Source organism: Anolis carolinensis, chromosome 2 (genome assembly GCF_035594765.1).
Source record: "Anolis carolinensis isolate JA03-04 chromosome 2, rAnoCar3.1.pri, whole genome shotgun sequence".
NCBI lineage: Eukaryota > Metazoa > Chordata > Lepidosauria > Squamata > Dactyloidae > Anolis > Anolis carolinensis.
The window spans coordinates 197,993,985-198,010,588 of record NC_085842.1 but is presented as its reverse complement, the minus strand read 5'-3'; the positions used below and the strand labels follow the sequence as shown (position 1 = coordinate 198,010,588).

The following is a 16,604-nucleotide window of genomic DNA, read 5'->3' as shown; positions in this document are numbered from 1 at the left end:
TATTATTATATCTGGAGATATGCAGAATTCCCTTTTCCTCTTTTAGAACAGCCAACCAACTGCCTGTCAGTGATGAGAATTGTAGTTCTAGTATATTTTTAATCAAATATTTAAAATTTCTTCAATGAAAAGGAATTTAAATCACATAGGGACAACTGGTTAACACTTTTATTGTTTAAAACAGAGGACAAAATTTTCCCGTTTTGAGATTCCAACTCTCAAGATTCCCAAGCTAAGTACTGGGAATTGAAGTCCAAAAGGAGAAGAGCTCCAAACTCCAGAACCTAAGAGCCATTCCTGTGCTTCCTGTGAAATTTTTGGAGGATGTGTGTATTTATTCCTCCGGCTCTTAAGAGGAAAGTGGAATAGATGGAAGTCATTGTGATCCAGGAATTATGGCTCCAAGTGAAGTTCTTGCCTGGAGTCTGTAGACATACCTTTCTACTTGTCTCTGCCAGAATTTCCTCTTAGGCAATACGAAAGATGTTGGTTGTGATCTCCCACCAAGGGCTTGGGCATGGTTTAATAATCACTTAGTGGCTGGGGAGAATTGTTCTCTGTGGGCATGTTCCAGGCAGTCGCAGTATGGCTCTAGTGGCTTGTGGGAAAGTGCTTTGGGCACTGCTGTACCAGACAAAAATGAGAGTGAGTTGTTTTCTGGTTCTTTCTTGAGGTTTGACCTCAACTATGCCTATTTTGGGGGCCCTGGTGGCATAGCGGGTTAAACCACTGAGCTGCTGAACTTGCTGACTGAAAGGTTGTCAGGTTCGAATCTAGGCAGTGGGGTGAGCTCCTGCTATTAGCCCCAGCTTCTGCCAACCTAAGTTCGAAAACATGCAAATGTGAGTAGGTCAATAGGTACCACTCCGGTGGGAAGGCAACGGCGCTGAATGCAGTCATGCCGGCCACATGACTTTGGAGGTGTCTACGGACAATGCCAGCTCTTCGGCTTAGAAATGGAGATGAGCACCAACCCCCAGAGTCAAACACGACTGGACTTAATGTCAGGGGAAAACCTTTATCTTTACTATGCCTATTCTGAGGCCTCTTCTGTTTGCTGTCATTGTGACTTGTGAGAATCTGATGCCTGCTGCATCATTCACCATCCTATATTTAGAAGGGAGTTTAGCATCCTGGCATCCTAACAGAGCCTTCTCCCCATTTGGGTAGCTTCTGGTGCCAGGGTGTGACTAGGAGAGAACAGAGAAAGATGAATATGTCAGGCTTGAGTCCAGTCAGGCTGGTTAATTTCCCCTAAAAGCCAGGAAGTAGCTTCTGCCACCTGTGTTTGTGAAACAGAGACCAGGAAAAATCTTAAACCAGGGTGCATCTGCCAAGATTTAATAGTACATTGACTGGGGGAGTTCGTAGCACAGACCAGACTTGAAGTGGAGACTTCTGGTTCACAATCTATTCCGTTCACTATTGTACTACGCTGAATCTCAAGGCATTACTGGAAAGCTTGGACAGTAGTTCTCAACCTTCCTAATGCATCCCCTTAATACAGTTCCTCATGTTGTGGTGACCCCCAACCATAAAATTATTTTTGTTGCTAGTTCAGAGCTGTAATTTTGCTACTGTTATCAATTGTAAATGTAAATGTCTGATATTCAGGATGTATTTTCATTCACTGGACCAAATTTGGCATAAATACCTGATACCTGGTAGGGTTTGGGGAAATTGGTTTTGTCATTTGGGAGTTGTAGTTGCTGGGATTTATAGTTCACCTACAATCAAAGAGATTCTGAACTCCACCAGTGATGGAATTGAACCAAACTTGGTACACAAAACTCCCAAGACCAACAGAAACTACTGGAAGGATTTAGTGGGCATTGACCTTAAGTTTGGGAGTTGTAGTTCGCCTACATCCAGAGAGCACTGTGGACTCCAAACAGTGATGGATTGGACCAAACTTGGCACAAATACTCAATATGTCCAATTGTGAACACTGGTGGAGTTTGGGGAAAATAGACCTTGACATTTGGGAGCTGTAGTTGCTGGGATTTATAGTTCACCTACATTCAAAGAGCCCCTTGAACCTCACCAACCATAGAATTGGGCCAAACTTCCCACACAGAACCCCCATGGCCAACAGAAAATACTGGAGGGATTTGGGTTCCTAAGACCATCAGAAATATGTGTTTTCTGATGGTCTTTGGCGACCCCTCTGAAACCCCCCTTGCAACCCGCCCCCAGGGGTCCCGACCCAAAGGTTGAGTAGCACTGTTACAAATATTGTAAGAAATTACCTTCAAGTTATATGTATACAATAGATAGGTAAAGGTAAAGGTTTTCCCCTGACGTTAAGTCCAGTCCTGTCTGACTCTGGGGGTTGGTGCTCATCTCCATTTCTAAGCCGAAGAGCCGGCCCTGTCCGTAGACACCTCCAAGGTCATGTGGCCGGCATTACTTCATGGAGCGCCGTTACCTTCCCACTGGAGCGGTACCTATTGATCTACTCACATTGGCATGTTTTTGAACTGCTAGGTTGGCAGAAGCTGGAGCTAACAGCGGCCGCTCCCGCCGCTCCCGGGGTTTGAACCTGGGACCTTTCAGTCTGCAAGTTCAGCAGCTCAGTGCTTTAACACACTTCGCCACCAGGGCTCCTTATACAATAGATATGAAACCTAAATTAATTTTGGGTTAAGACTTGGGTCCCACCTCCACGATATCTCATTATGTATGTATAGGCAAATACAGGTGCAGTAGGCTCTCAGTTAACTGGCATCTTTGGAATTGGTAGATGCCAGGCAAATGTAATTTCTGGTTCCTATTAAAAACAAACCTAACTAATTCTATACAACATACTATACCATAAACTCGGTATTGATACTCATATTGAAATACAGTAATTAAAACAAATAAATACAAACTTAATTTAATGTAACACAGTTTTAGTTTTCATCTAAAGTATTAATTTTTATTGATTGATAAAGATTCCTTGTTGTCTGAGTTCTGGTTCTTTGAGTTCTGGTTAACTAGGAGACTACTGTATTCCAAAATTGAAAAATTCCAAAATCCAATCCCCCCCCCCCCCAAGCATTTCAGATAAGGGATACTTGACATATATTGACCAACATAGGGTTACTCGGGACATCATGTCTTTGCTGCCCTTTGATTGCCTTGGCACAGTCCTTGTTTTCATTCGTTCCCTTAGAAAAGTTATACTTCTACATTTTTTAAGGTTCAGGATTTTCAAGGTCTCTTAAGATCCAGGATTAATCTTTGCCAGCATTGTTACTTTTATGGAATTGATCTCCTCATTGTTGGATAAATATTCATGTTTCGAAAAGTTACTTCAAATATTTCCACTACCAGTGTCCACAAGCAGTATTATGGTGGCGGTATTATATCGGGAATTCTGAGAGCTGATTTAAAAGAGTAATTTCCAAGTTCTGCTAAATATTCCTTGCATTCTAATAAATAGAAGTCCTCTCAGCCAATTAATGCCCCTGTTAGATTTGGTGGCCTTTTCTTATGAACAGTTTGGCATGCTTCTCTGAGGACATGTAGAAGACCTGTGGTTTCTTATGGCCGACAGCTTGTTTATTATGTTTCTGGCTGTTTTGAGAAAGCATTGAGTTCAGACAGATTAGCAAAGCTGTCTGCATTCCTTTTGCTCTGACATGTTTCCCCTTCTTCTATCTTCAGTTTTATCTGCAAGCTCGGTTCACTTGGCAAGGTGCTCGAGTCCTGCGCCCATTGGTCCAGTTTGTGCTCCTCATGGTAGCAATGTACACCGGCTTGACCCGCATCTCAGACTATCGACACCATCCATCTGATGTGGTTGTGGGCCTTTTACAAGGGGCACTTGTGGCCTACTGGGTGGTGAGTATCAGTATATGATTATCTTTCCATCTGGTCTCCCCCGCCCCTTCCAATGGTTCATAATACAGTGGGAAGAAATGGATACTATCTGGCTTCTTTTGCAGAATTTGAGAGAATTTGAGATTTGAAGTTCTATCCTCGGCCCAGTGCTGTGCAATGTCTTTCTTTAATAATTTGGATGAACGTTTAGAGGGTATAGTAATCAAGTTTGCAGATGACACCAAATTAGGAGAGATAGCTAATACTCCAGTGGACAGGATCAGAATTCAAAACGATCTCAACAGATTAGAGCTGGGTCAAAAATAACAACATAAATTTCTACAAGGAGAAATATAGAATACTGCACTTAGGCAGAAAAATATGAAATGTACAGATACAGGATGGATGATACCTGGTTCGACAACAGTCCATGTGAAAGAGGTCTTGGAGTCTTCTTGGACAATAGGTTGAACATGTGCCTACAATGTGATGCAGCAGCTAAAAAAGCCAATGGGATTTTGGGTTGCATCAAACGGAGTATCATGTCTAGATCAAGGGAAGTCATGGTGCCTCTCTATTCTGCTTTGGTCACACCTCACCTGTAATAACACGTGTCCAATTCCGGGCACCACAAGCTGGAACATGTCTAGAGGAATATTGACAAGCTGGAACATGTCTAGAGGAATATTGACAAGCTGGAACATGTCTAGAGGAAGGCAACCAAAATGGACAAAGGTCTGGAAACCATGAATCCCCATGAAGAGCAGCTTAAAGAGTGAGGGATGTTTAGCCTGCAGAAGAGAAGGTTGAGAGGAGACAAGAGGACCACGTATAAATATTTGAAAGGATGCCATAAGGAAGAGGGAGTAGGCTTTTTTTCTGCTGCCCTGGAGACTAGGACTCAGAGCAATGGGTTCAAATTCCAGGAAAGGAGATTCCACCTGAACATTAGGAAGAACTTCCCAACTTGTAAGAGCTGTTCAGCAATGAAACTCTCTGCCTCAGGGTGTGGTGGAAGCTCCTTCTTTGGAAGCTTTTAAACACAGTCTGGATGGCCATCTGTCGGGGGTGCTTTGATTGTGTTTTTCCTGCATGGAAAAATGGTGTTGGATGGCCCGTGTGGTCTCTTCCCACTCTATGATTCTATGAAGAGAAAGCTAAAATTCTTGCAAAACTACAAGTCTCATGATTCCATGGCAGTGAGTCATGGCAATTAAAGCCATATCAAATTGCATTAATTCTTGCAGTGTAGATCAGTGGTTCTCAGCCTGGGATCCCCAGTTGTTTTTGGCCTTCAACTCCCAGAAATCCTAACAGCTGATAAACTTACTGGGATTTCTGGGAGTTGTAGGCAAAAAAAAAAAAAAAAAAAAAAAAACATCTGGGGACTCCAGATTGAGAACTGAGAAACTACCCCTCCCATTTTGATATATTTTGCACTTTGGCCCAGATCCTTGTTTTACTCTCCTGCTTTTAATATTTTATGCTATATGTTGATTACTATGATGGTTTTATTGATATTGATGTTTTACTGTTGGAATAATTGTTTTATCATTTTATTGTTGTATGTTTTCGGGCTTGGTCCCCATGTAAGCCGCTCCGAGTCCCCATTGGGGAGATGGGGCGGGGTATAAAAATAAAGTTGTTGTTATTATTATTATTATTATTATTATTATTATTATTATTATTATAAAGCAGTGGTTCCCAACCTTTGATCTTCCTGGTGTTTTAGACTTCCGCTCCCACAGTTGGTAAGCTGATTGGGATTTCTGGGAGTTGAAGTCCAAAACACCTGGAGGACCAAAGGTTGGGAACCACTTCTCCAAAGACTAGAATAGCAACGGATTGATTCATATTAAAGGGACTCCACCTAAACATTAGCGCTTTTATTGCAGTAAGAGTTGCCAACAGTAGAACAGTCTGCCTTGAAAAGCAGTGAGCTCTCCTACATAAGAGGTCTTTGCACAGAAAATGAATGGATATCTTTTAGGAGCACTGCAGCTGTGCCTTCCTCCATGACAAAGGGTTGGCTAGATGTCCTTTGTGATCCCTCCCAGCTCTATGATTCTATGATTTTCTGTGATTTACTGGGTTAACCATTAGGATTGCTCAATTCTTCACATTAGCAGCTGTGTAATTAAAGAAAGAAAGGGTTCCCTGTAGATTTTAATCAAGGCCTGGACTGCAATGTTGTGATTATTTTTAAAAGAGAAATCTAATTTCTGTGCCAAGATGTTACAGAATCTGTAGCAAGAAAAGCAGGTTCTGCACCCTACATAAGTCACACAGAGTTAGTTGATCTGCATCATTTCCTGTTATTTTGCATATGATATTCTACGAGTCATTGGAAAGGGCAAGATGCCTTCCTCTCTGACCTATTAATCTTACTTGGCAGTGTCTTGTCTTCTGAAACTTCTGCAAGCATTCTCCTCACTCATACATATATCCCACTATAGAGGGAGGTTGAGAAAGCTGAATTGTAAACAAAGCGATTGGAAGTCTGTAGGAGATGAATTAATTCTACACTCAGTTCTGCTCAAATATGGGAGCACAGCATCACAAAATAAATGCAATTTGTTTCAAAAAGATCAAGTAGACAGAACATATTGAACAAAAATAACTTTCTGGCCTTGCATCACACATTTTAATGCAATTATTAAGACACAAATAGTGTTCAATTCAGCAAGTACTGCAGAATGTCATGCCACATTCCATTTCTTCATCAGCACCATAGAAGTCATATGTTAATGTGGACAATACATCTGGTCTGCCCTCTGAATATCTATCTACTTTCACTTTGAATGTCGTTTAAACCAGCCGTTTCGTGGCTGTCTACATCTCATAGCAATTACTTATTTTAAGACGCAACTTGTAGCTCATCAGTCATTGCCCAGAGATTAAGAGAGTTGTGGTATATCATCTGTAATGCTACATATTCCCCACCTACAGTTGCCAGATCTCAGGGCCTAAACTTCTCAGGGAATCTCAGAATTAGGGCATTTCCTTCAATAGCATGTATTAGGCTTGGGCCCGAATCATTTGTAATATTTGGTGGTCCGTTTCATATAATTTTTGAAAACAGAACAGACAGGAGGGAACCGAAAAACTGACCCAAACGGATTAAGGGAGCCAGATTTTATTGGTTACTAGAGAGGATGAAGTGTGCAATATACCTGAGACAGGGGTCTTCTGCGGGGCTCCTGAAGAATATGGGATTGCAGTGCCTTTTTCTCCCTTTTTGGCAATAACAGTGTCCATCCATTTCTTTATGAAAAGTTCCCTAGGCTCCTCCTCTAGAGAGGGCAGTGCTGGAAACTCTCTTTCCCAGCAGCACATACATGGGACGGACATTGAAAAGTCTCAGAGTTTCTCTCGGAGCATTATGGGAGTTGAAGTTTTTTTCTCTCTCTGTTTCTCAGCTAATAAAAAGCCTGGTTGTGTCCATGCTCTGATTGGCTGAGAATGGACACAATCAGCAACTACAATTCCCAGAACCTTCTCTTGCAGTTTGTCTTATTTTTAAAAATGTTATGATAAAAACTTAAAATAATTCTTAAAAAATCAGTAGATTGGCTAATTGTTTTGAAACGTGGCAGGCCTGCAGTTGTAAAAAGGGTCTAAAACTGAGGTAGGTTTCATACAGATAGTCCTTAAAATGACTGAGGACTGAACCTTTAAAGTTTCCCACTGTAGCCAATGGGCCGTACCTTTGCCAAATGAAAACGGCAACACCCCTCCTGATTCGAGTAACTTCCTGGTTCTGAAAATGGACCCCAAAATGGCATGCCTTTTGGCCGAATTTCACACCACTAGTATGTATGAGACTATTTGTTTATTTTCCTCATTTATTAAATGTGGTGTTTTTTATTTGAATTGCATGCCCTATGTACTGATGAGGGATGCTTAATGTGTTACATGTAGTGGGAAACTCCATTTCAGAAACATGTGCTCTCAACAGGTTGAGATAGTTTGGCTATTGTAAATTAATGTGGATCTTTGTTTGGTTTTTAAGTTATTATATAATTTTGTTTGACTACATGTAGTTTAATTTATTGATGTTAGGTTTAATTTACTGATGTTAGGCTTTAATTTGATGTTAGGTTTTAATGTTATTTTTATATACGGGGTTTCTCTGGGATATTATGTTAGTATTTGTTTGTTTACGGAGGCATTGAATGTTTGCCATTATACGTTGGAATCCGCACTGAGTGGAATACAAATAAAGTTTTATTAATGTTATTATTTTATTATTATTATTATTTGAAACACAACAAGATGAGTCCACAGCAGGCACTCTGCTGGCTGTTGTACTGGATCACATGCCAGACATTTCCCAAATGTATAGGGCTGTGTGATGTATCAGCGAATAATGCGTGCAGATCCCAGTAAGGTGGCTTTCTGCAGCTGGCAGCTGGTTGTTATTATTATTATTATTATTATTATTATTATTATTATTATTATTATTATTCAGGAAACAAGAGTTGATCACAGCACACAATTGTCAGAACTGAAAATGTTTCAGTTACATAGTATACTTACAGCACAATGCAGCTCAAACATTTTTGCAGGCTTTCCTCCCATTTGCCAACAACCCAAAACATTCTGACTTCCTAAGCTTTACACCTCCTGCTCTTTAATATCAAATTTCTCACAGGAATGACCTTGGTAGTTCGCAGCTTTGTTTTCTTCTCACACACATCTGCTCCTTACCCCAAGCTGCAAATGAAAAAGCTTCTCTCTTTCCAGCATCGCTAGCTGTGTTCCACATCCCATCATCCTGAGTTACAAAGCAAACATAAAACCATAACACGCCAACATGGCAAAACCTGTGATCAAGTAATACACCAGCTATGATATCACCAGGGTCTTCCTGCTGTGACATCACAATGCGAATAATTCTCATGTTTTACCCCTGAAATCTCAAAGTCTATAATAATCCTAATCTGTCAATCCCATCTCTTTGGTAAATAAGTTTTTCCCCCTCTTCTGTATCTCCTAAGTCTTATGCCACCCTTTTTCTTTGGATAGACCTTGGATGAATTTACACTATGTAACACAATTTTTGTTCCTGGGTTGTAAATGTCATTTCCTAATTGGTTCTATCATAAAAATATGGAAAAAGTTTATTAAACTTCAAAAACTTTGTTTTTGTGGAACATCCTACAGCAGATTTAATAATAATAATAATAATAATAATAATAATAATAATAATAATAATAATAATAATAATAATCTGCAAAAGGCCACCCTACTAGGATCTGCGCGCATCATCCGAAAATACATCACACAGTCCTAGACTCTTGGGAAGTGTTCGACTTGTGATTTTGTGATACGAAATCCAGCATATCTATCTTGTTTGCTGTGTCATACAATAATAATAATACAGTATAATCTCACTTATCCAACACTCATTTATCCAACATTCTGGATTATCCAACGCATTTTTGTAGTCAATGTTTTCAATACATAGTGATATTTTGGTGCTAAATTCATAAATACAGTAATTACTACATAGCATTACTGAGTATTGAACCACTTTTTCTGTCAAATTTGTTGTATAACATGATGTTTTGGTGCTTAATTTGTAAAATCATAACCTAATTTGATGTTTAGTAGGCTTTTCCTTAATCTCTCCTTATTATCCAACATATTTGCTTATCCAACATTCAGCCGGCCCGTTTATGTTGGATAAGCGAGACTCTACTGTAATAATAATAATAATAATAATAATAATAATAACAACAACAACAACAACAACAACAACAACAACTTTATTTTTGTACCCCGCCACCATCTTCCCAAAGGGACTCAGCACAGCTCACATGGGGACAAGCCCAACAACATAGTTAAAATATAACACACTAAAATGCATCGATAATAAACATAGCAGAATAAAACAACAACATAGTAACAGAATATAAATGTAAGCATTGACCCAACCAATGAACCTGAAGTACTAATAGATTCCTGAGCAAAGGAGGCCAGACTGGTACAAATCGAATTTGAGGATAATGCTCGTGGATAAAGTGTGTAAATCAAATGGTAAAAGTAGGGATGGAGAGTAGTGTAAAATGGAGCATAATATCTTTGGGTAGAGATCAGTAGTAAAGTGCAAAAAAAGTAGTAAAATGTTGCTCTAGTTTTTCAGTGAATATCTCATAGAGTCTCAAATACTTTATCATAGTTTGTGACAGCCTCAAAAGCGAAGTTTCTGGAGTATAACAACTACTTTGAAAGTAAGTACCGCACAGTTAAACAGGATATAACACTTTCAAGGAACATAAGATGATTCAAATTTTATTACATAGTGTTATATTCTGGCTTTAAACTAGAGAAAAAAATGGAAAATTTGACCACGAATCCATAACATTTATAATTTTTCAAGCTTCTGCTGCATTTTCTTCTGCCACAATGAACATCGTTCTTTTCTCCTAAACAAAAATAATGGAAACAAAAATAAATCTGTCCTTGGATGTCCTTTTCCTCTCTCTTCTTGCTCTGTTGCTATCATACTACTAGGGGCGAGGTGAGAGATTTGAGATACTAGAGACATGGAAGACTTTGCTCTGTGGAGGTGAGCAAGGGAATGGAGTTTGGTGGAAGCCGCCAGGAAATAACTAAGGAAACACACACCCTTTGCCAGCATTGTGTGCAGGCAGCCGGGAGGAAATCCTTCGATTTCCTACATCGGCTGTGGGATTCCATTCCCACCCATCCGACTCCGACATGGCAAAGGCACTGGGAAAACTGGGGAGGAGCAAGAGAGCAACTGCTGAGAGATTCCTTGCTGTTGCATGTCATTTGCACTTCTGGAGCTATTAATAGCAACAAGGAATCCAAAATATTGGTAACCTTATCTATTGCTGTGATGGAAAAGAAATGATTTCCTCAAGAATTGGGCTTTATCGCACAAACCTGCTATATTTTGGTATAGTTGCATTATTTTTCCTAGCATCTACATACTATGTTGACCACTCTCAAACTGCAATTCTCATCATTAGCACAACTACGGCAATCCATGATCCTGTGACAGCAGTTCTGCATAGCCTTATAGGTTTGGTAAAGGTTTTCCCCTGACGTTAAGTCCAGTCGTGACTGACTCTGGGGGTTGGTGCTCATCTCCATTTCTAAGCCAAAGAGCCGGCGTTGTCCGTAGACACCTCCAAGGTCATGTGGCCGGCATGACTGCATGGAGCGCCGTTACCTTCCCGCCGGAGCAGTACCTATTGATCTACTCACATTGGCATGTTTTTGAACTGCTAGGTTGGCAGGAGCTGGAGCTAACAAGGGGCGCTCATTCCGCTCCCGGGATTAGAACCTGGGACCTTTCGGTCTGCAAGTTCAGCAGCTCAGCACTTTAACACACTTCGCCACCACCAGGGGCCCATAGCCTTATAACCCCTCTGCTATTTTTCCTTAATTATTTTTATTTCATGCGCAATTTCACAATACCATCATCTTTTTAAAAAGGCAAATACAACTATAAAATAAAAGGAATGCCAGTTTAGGGAAAAGGAGGAGAGGGAAAGATTTAGATTTAGTATATACAAGTTTAAAGGGTTAAACCGCTGAGCTGCTGAAATGGGCGGTTCGAATTTGGGGAGCGGAGTGAGTTCCAACTATTAGCCCCAGCTTCTGCCAACCTAGCAGTTCCAAAACATGCAAATGTGAGTAGATCAATAGGTACCACTTCTGCAGGAAGGTAGCAGCGCTCTATGCAGTTATGCCATCCACATGACCATGGAGGTGTCTACGGACAATGCCGGCTCTTCGGCTTAGAAATGGAGATGAGCACCAACCCCCAGAGTTGGACACAATTAGACTTAATGTCAGGGGAAAACCAGAGTAGTTTGGCGTGTTCATTTTCTGTAAATTTTTCAGGCTTGTGATCCCATCAGTTCTTTGTCACAGGCAGATGGTATTTGTGGCACAACTTCCAATGGATCATATGAGCGTTATGCCTCTTATTATTCTGGGAGTTTCAAGCTATGTGGATAGCTGATATGTGGCAGCGGTGGGGGGGGGGGGGCACAAAGTGACTTATCTAGGTTTAAGGAGGGTTTTGCTGCATGCCAGCAGTAACCCTACAGATATATTTGGCCCAGAGTTATCATAAGCATAGTGAGTAGTGAGGTATTATGGGAGTTATAATTCAAAAGCATGGAGGTTTTAATTCCCCATCCATGCATTAATTAAATTAGAGATTAAGACTGAAATTGTATCTCTATACTTGCATATTGGAACAAATGTCTCAAATCCATTCCATTACTCCTCATGATCATGATAATAGTATAAACTAGGAATGCTACTGGCTTTTGCATTAAATAAAATTACTGAATTCCGTCAGTTCTAGGAAAATAAACAGATATGTGCCAAATTAAAGTTTGCTTAATTTCCATGACTGATTTTGTTTGTATGTGTGAGTGTTCTTGAGGGGGGGGGGGGTCCATACCATCCCAAAAGATTGCATCTCTCTCTTTTGGTTTGGAGGCTTGGATGAAATTCTGAACAATGTTCCTGGTACCCAAAAAAAATATTTATTTATTTTTACCATTATAAGTTGAACATACAGTATCTGGAATTCTGAAATCCAAAATTGTCCATGTGGGTGGCTAAGATAGGGACACCTTTGCTCTCTTATGCTTTAGTGCACACCAATTTCGTTCAATGCACAAAATTATTAAAAATATTGTAATAACATAAAATTATCTTAAGGCTGTATGTGTACATGAAATGTTAATGAATGTTGTTTTTGAACGTGGGTTGTATCTCCAAGGCCCCTTCCACACAGCTGAATAAAATCCCACATTATCTGCTTTGAACTGGATTATATGGCAGTGTGGACTCAGATAACCCAGTTCAAAGCAGATATTGTGGGATTTTCTGCCTTGATATTTTGGGTTATATGGCTGTTTGGAAGGGCCCCAAGATATCTCAGTATGTTTATATTCCAAAATCCCCTCCAAAAAGTCTTAAATATGGAGCACTTCTGGTGCCAAGCATTTCAGATAAGCTATATGTAACCTGTAATGGCTCTGTTGTCATTGCCAACATTTATATCAGACCTGAGCAGCTTGTGGCCCTCCTGATCTTATTGGATTGCAACTCCCATCAGCCATGCTAGCATTGCCAGTGCTGAAGCAATTCAACATCATCTGGAGAGCCAAAAATGGCTTTCCTCTGATTTAGATGTTTCTTTGGGAATGTTTCACAGGGAAACACTGTCTTTTAAACCTTGCAAATGGCCTGCAAAGCAGATCGGTAGTATTACTATCCTAGTCTTAAGATGGGATCAGAGGGGCATCAGGAGGTGTCACTGAAACTGAAAGAGACTGATGGGTTTCCTCAAACCATTTAGTACTTAGTGGTTTGGGTAACATCTGAACAGGGATTTTGGTTATTTAGCTCCACCTCTTGATTACTATATCATGCCGGCTCTTGGGTTGGTGAAACACAAAGTGGATATCCCTGAAATGTCAGCAGCACATTAGTGGGAATCATGGGTACAGAACCAGGATTGGCAGAGTTGGATGCTCATATTCCATCTGCAATGATCTCTGAACCATCCCATCTCAGGGACCACGTGGGGAAAGAAGGCAGGACTAGATCCGGGCTGTAGCACAGCTGGTTAATCGCCAGCAGCAATAGATCACTGCTGACCGGAAGGTGGCAAGTTCAAAGCCCGATTCGGATTGAGCACCCGATTGATAAGCCTAGCTTACTATCCACCTAAGCAGTTTGAAAACAGCTGAGCTGTAAGTAGAGAAATTAGGTACCGCTTAAAGCAGGGGAGGTATTTTATGACACCATAAAAATGTTGACAATCAAAGAACAAGAAGGAAATACTACAATCAAAAAGGATTCAGCATCATAGTGGATGAAGCACCAGCACTCTCCTGTGACCGGAATCGAACATAACCTCCAGGCGCTGAAGCTGGAAGATACTAAAATACCTCTTGTCTGTCTGTCTGTCTTGTATATCTAAAAACAGCACTGAATGTTTGCCGTGTATGTGTGCATTGTGGTCCGCCCTGAGTCCCCTCGGGGTGAGAAGGGTGGAATATATATACTGTAAATAAATATAATAAATATAATAATAATAATAATAATAATAATAATATCATGATCTGCCAACTGCAAAAGGCCACCCTACTGGGATCTGCATGCATCATCCGAAAATACATCACACAGTCCTAGACACTTGGGAAATGTTCGACTTGTGATTTTGTGATACGAAATCCAGCATATCGATCTTGTTTGCTGTGTCACAATAATAATAATAATAATAATAATAATAATAATAATAATAATAATAATAATAATAATTTGATGTCATTTCTCTTCTTTCCATTTCTAGGCATTCCACATCTCCAGCATGTTTCACTGCAAACAGCGTCCCTGCCCATCACCTTCAAAAATCTTGGTCATCTCCAGTTCAGATTGCCACACTGATTGCTAGGGGCACACTCAAAGTTTTTTTGAGCATAGGTGGGGCAAGATCGATTGTGCCACTTTTGCTTGGCATTCACTGCCTTGTTGACTTAATGTGCAGGCAACAGAGCAGGACAGCCATTGCCTTGCTGCCTACTGGGGTCCATTAGTGAATTTTGCTCACTGCGGTGCCAGCCATCACTGTGGCACTTGTTGCTGGAGGCTCCATGGGGTCATGAGATTTGGTGCCTTCTTGGGAAGTTAGGGCACCTCTCTGCCTACACCAAAGATTCCCCATCCTCCTAGTGAGCACCTGCTTGCCTGGTCTTCCTTTTGGATTTGGAGAAGAGACCACTCCCCTCTTCCTAGCCATCAAAGGATGCCACATCCACATCACTGCTGCCGGGATGGGCTTCCTTCTTAGACAGCACTCCCAGAGGAAGAAGCTTCAGAAGGAAATGCCATCTTTTTAAAGAACTCTGCATTATTCTTCAGGAAGACCTGCCCTTCCTCCTCTCATTGTGTTCGGAAATTATCTCACTCTTGGAAGTAATACACGCACAGGCTGTGTTTCAAGGAGTAGGACTGACAATTGCAGAGAATTCAGCACCAGTTGCTCCATCGGTGGCTCCTCGCTGCTTGAAGAACAGCCATGTGTCTTGCCGGAACATACATGTGAAGGAATGAACCACATATTCTGTTGGTGGGTTTAGGAGGCAAGTGCCTGAAAAATCACTAAGGAGGACCTGTGGATTTCTCCCAGTACGCTACCATTGCTGCTGTGTTAAGAGGCCTCTTGCAGGTATCTTGCACCTCCTCACCTCTTCCACCACCACCTCATAATGTGAATGGTATTTTTATATATGTGTATCTAATATATAATAAATGGTACTGACAATCATCTATTTTATTATCTGCCACTTAATGGAGACAGGAAGGTTGTGAGTGCCAAAAAGACTGCCTTGGTCCTCAGGACACTATTTCTCCTAACCAAGTATGGTTTGTCCCAAAAGGCTGGAATTTGTGTTCTGTGCTTTATCATACTTGAGATGTGAATGTCTGATACTGAATGAAGTCCAGAAATGCATAGCTTTTATTTAAGAGCAATACATGGACTTCTATTCCTTCTGATTGCAAAGATCTATATATCTTTAGGCGTTTTTCATTGCAGCCATTCCTCTCTATGAAACCTCCTTGCAGCTGCTGGAAAGCTCTTTTGGAATGGATGCAATAACGGTGTCATATATATGAAGAGTGATCCCCATTATTTCACTTTTGCCCAAAATGACACAAGAGGGAAGAAGGAATAGGATTGGGGAAAACACAAGATTTGCAGAAGCACACAAAAATCTCTAGGAAAAAGCCCAGAGCGGGGCTTAGATGAGTAAATCCCCCAAAACAGATCAAGGAAGAATGACTAGGTCTAGTGGCCACAGAATGATGGCAGGCAGGGAGACAGAAACATAGACTGGAATATCCTGTAAAGCAGTGGTTCCCAACCTGTGGTTCGTGGACCACCAGTGGTCCCAAGAACTGAAATATGGTCCACGGCCTCACCGTTACAACAAGAACGACTGGTCTTGCGAAATCCTCTTATAGTGCCGAGGCAACGGGGATGTCGAGAGGGGAGAGGCTGACCACCCACGAAAGGTGTGACAACAAGCCTCCTGACTGCTGCTTCTCCTCCTCCCTCCCCCTGAGCAGAGCCTTCCATGTGGCACCTGGAAGAGGAGCGCCTTGGTGACTTCATTTTTAGGCCTGTTCCTGCTGGGGTTATTTGGGGGTGCTGATTCAGAAAATTGTATTGGATAGACCACATCAGCTCTAGATTATTAAATGATTTTTTGTGGGCGAGCAGATGGTGACTACTGGATGGCATATGTTCTGTATCAGTAACTAGAGCTGATGTGGTCTGTCCAATACAATTTTCTGAATTAGCAACCCAAATAACCTAAGCTAAAGTTGACCAAAAACTAATAGGTAACCCTTTTGGTACCAATGTTGGATAGTGGTTCCTGGCCAAAGTGGTTCCTGGTCAAGTGGTCCCTGGTTAAAAAAAAAAAAAAAAGGTTGGGAACCACTGCTGTAAAGCAACACTGCGCACAGGTTGAACAAATGCACTTCTGAGGAATAAAAAGGAAATAAAGGGAAAGCAACTTCCGTGCTGATTTTAAATTCTATTTTGGTATGTTAACCATCTTGGTACAGAAGCAAAGAGTGCAATGTTTATAGTTGGGAGAATCACAACAATATGAAAAAAGTGAACTTTTGAGATCTCTTAGGCCCCTTCCACACAGCTGTATAAAAATCTACATTGGACTGGATTGTATGACAGTTTGTATTCAGATAATCCCATTCAAAGCAGA

At 40.9% G+C, this 16,604-nt stretch overlaps 1 protein-coding gene across 1 annotated transcript in view; it reads left to right on the top strand.

Moving 5' to 3' along the window:
- LOC100557280 (phospholipid phosphatase 3) overlaps positions 1 to 15,139 on the top strand; it is a 52,912-nt gene extending 37,773 nt beyond the window's left edge. The window contains exons 6-7 of the mRNA XM_016991137.2: positions 3,652 to 3,828; positions 14,165 to 15,139. Coding sequence (XP_016846626.1) covers positions 3,652 to 3,828; positions 14,165 to 14,266 — 279 coding nt within the window. The 3' untranslated portion in view covers positions 14,267 to 15,139. The remainder of the gene's footprint in view (positions 1 to 3,651; positions 3,829 to 14,164) is intronic.
- The last annotated feature ends 1,465 nt before the right edge of the window (positions 15,140 to 16,604 follow it).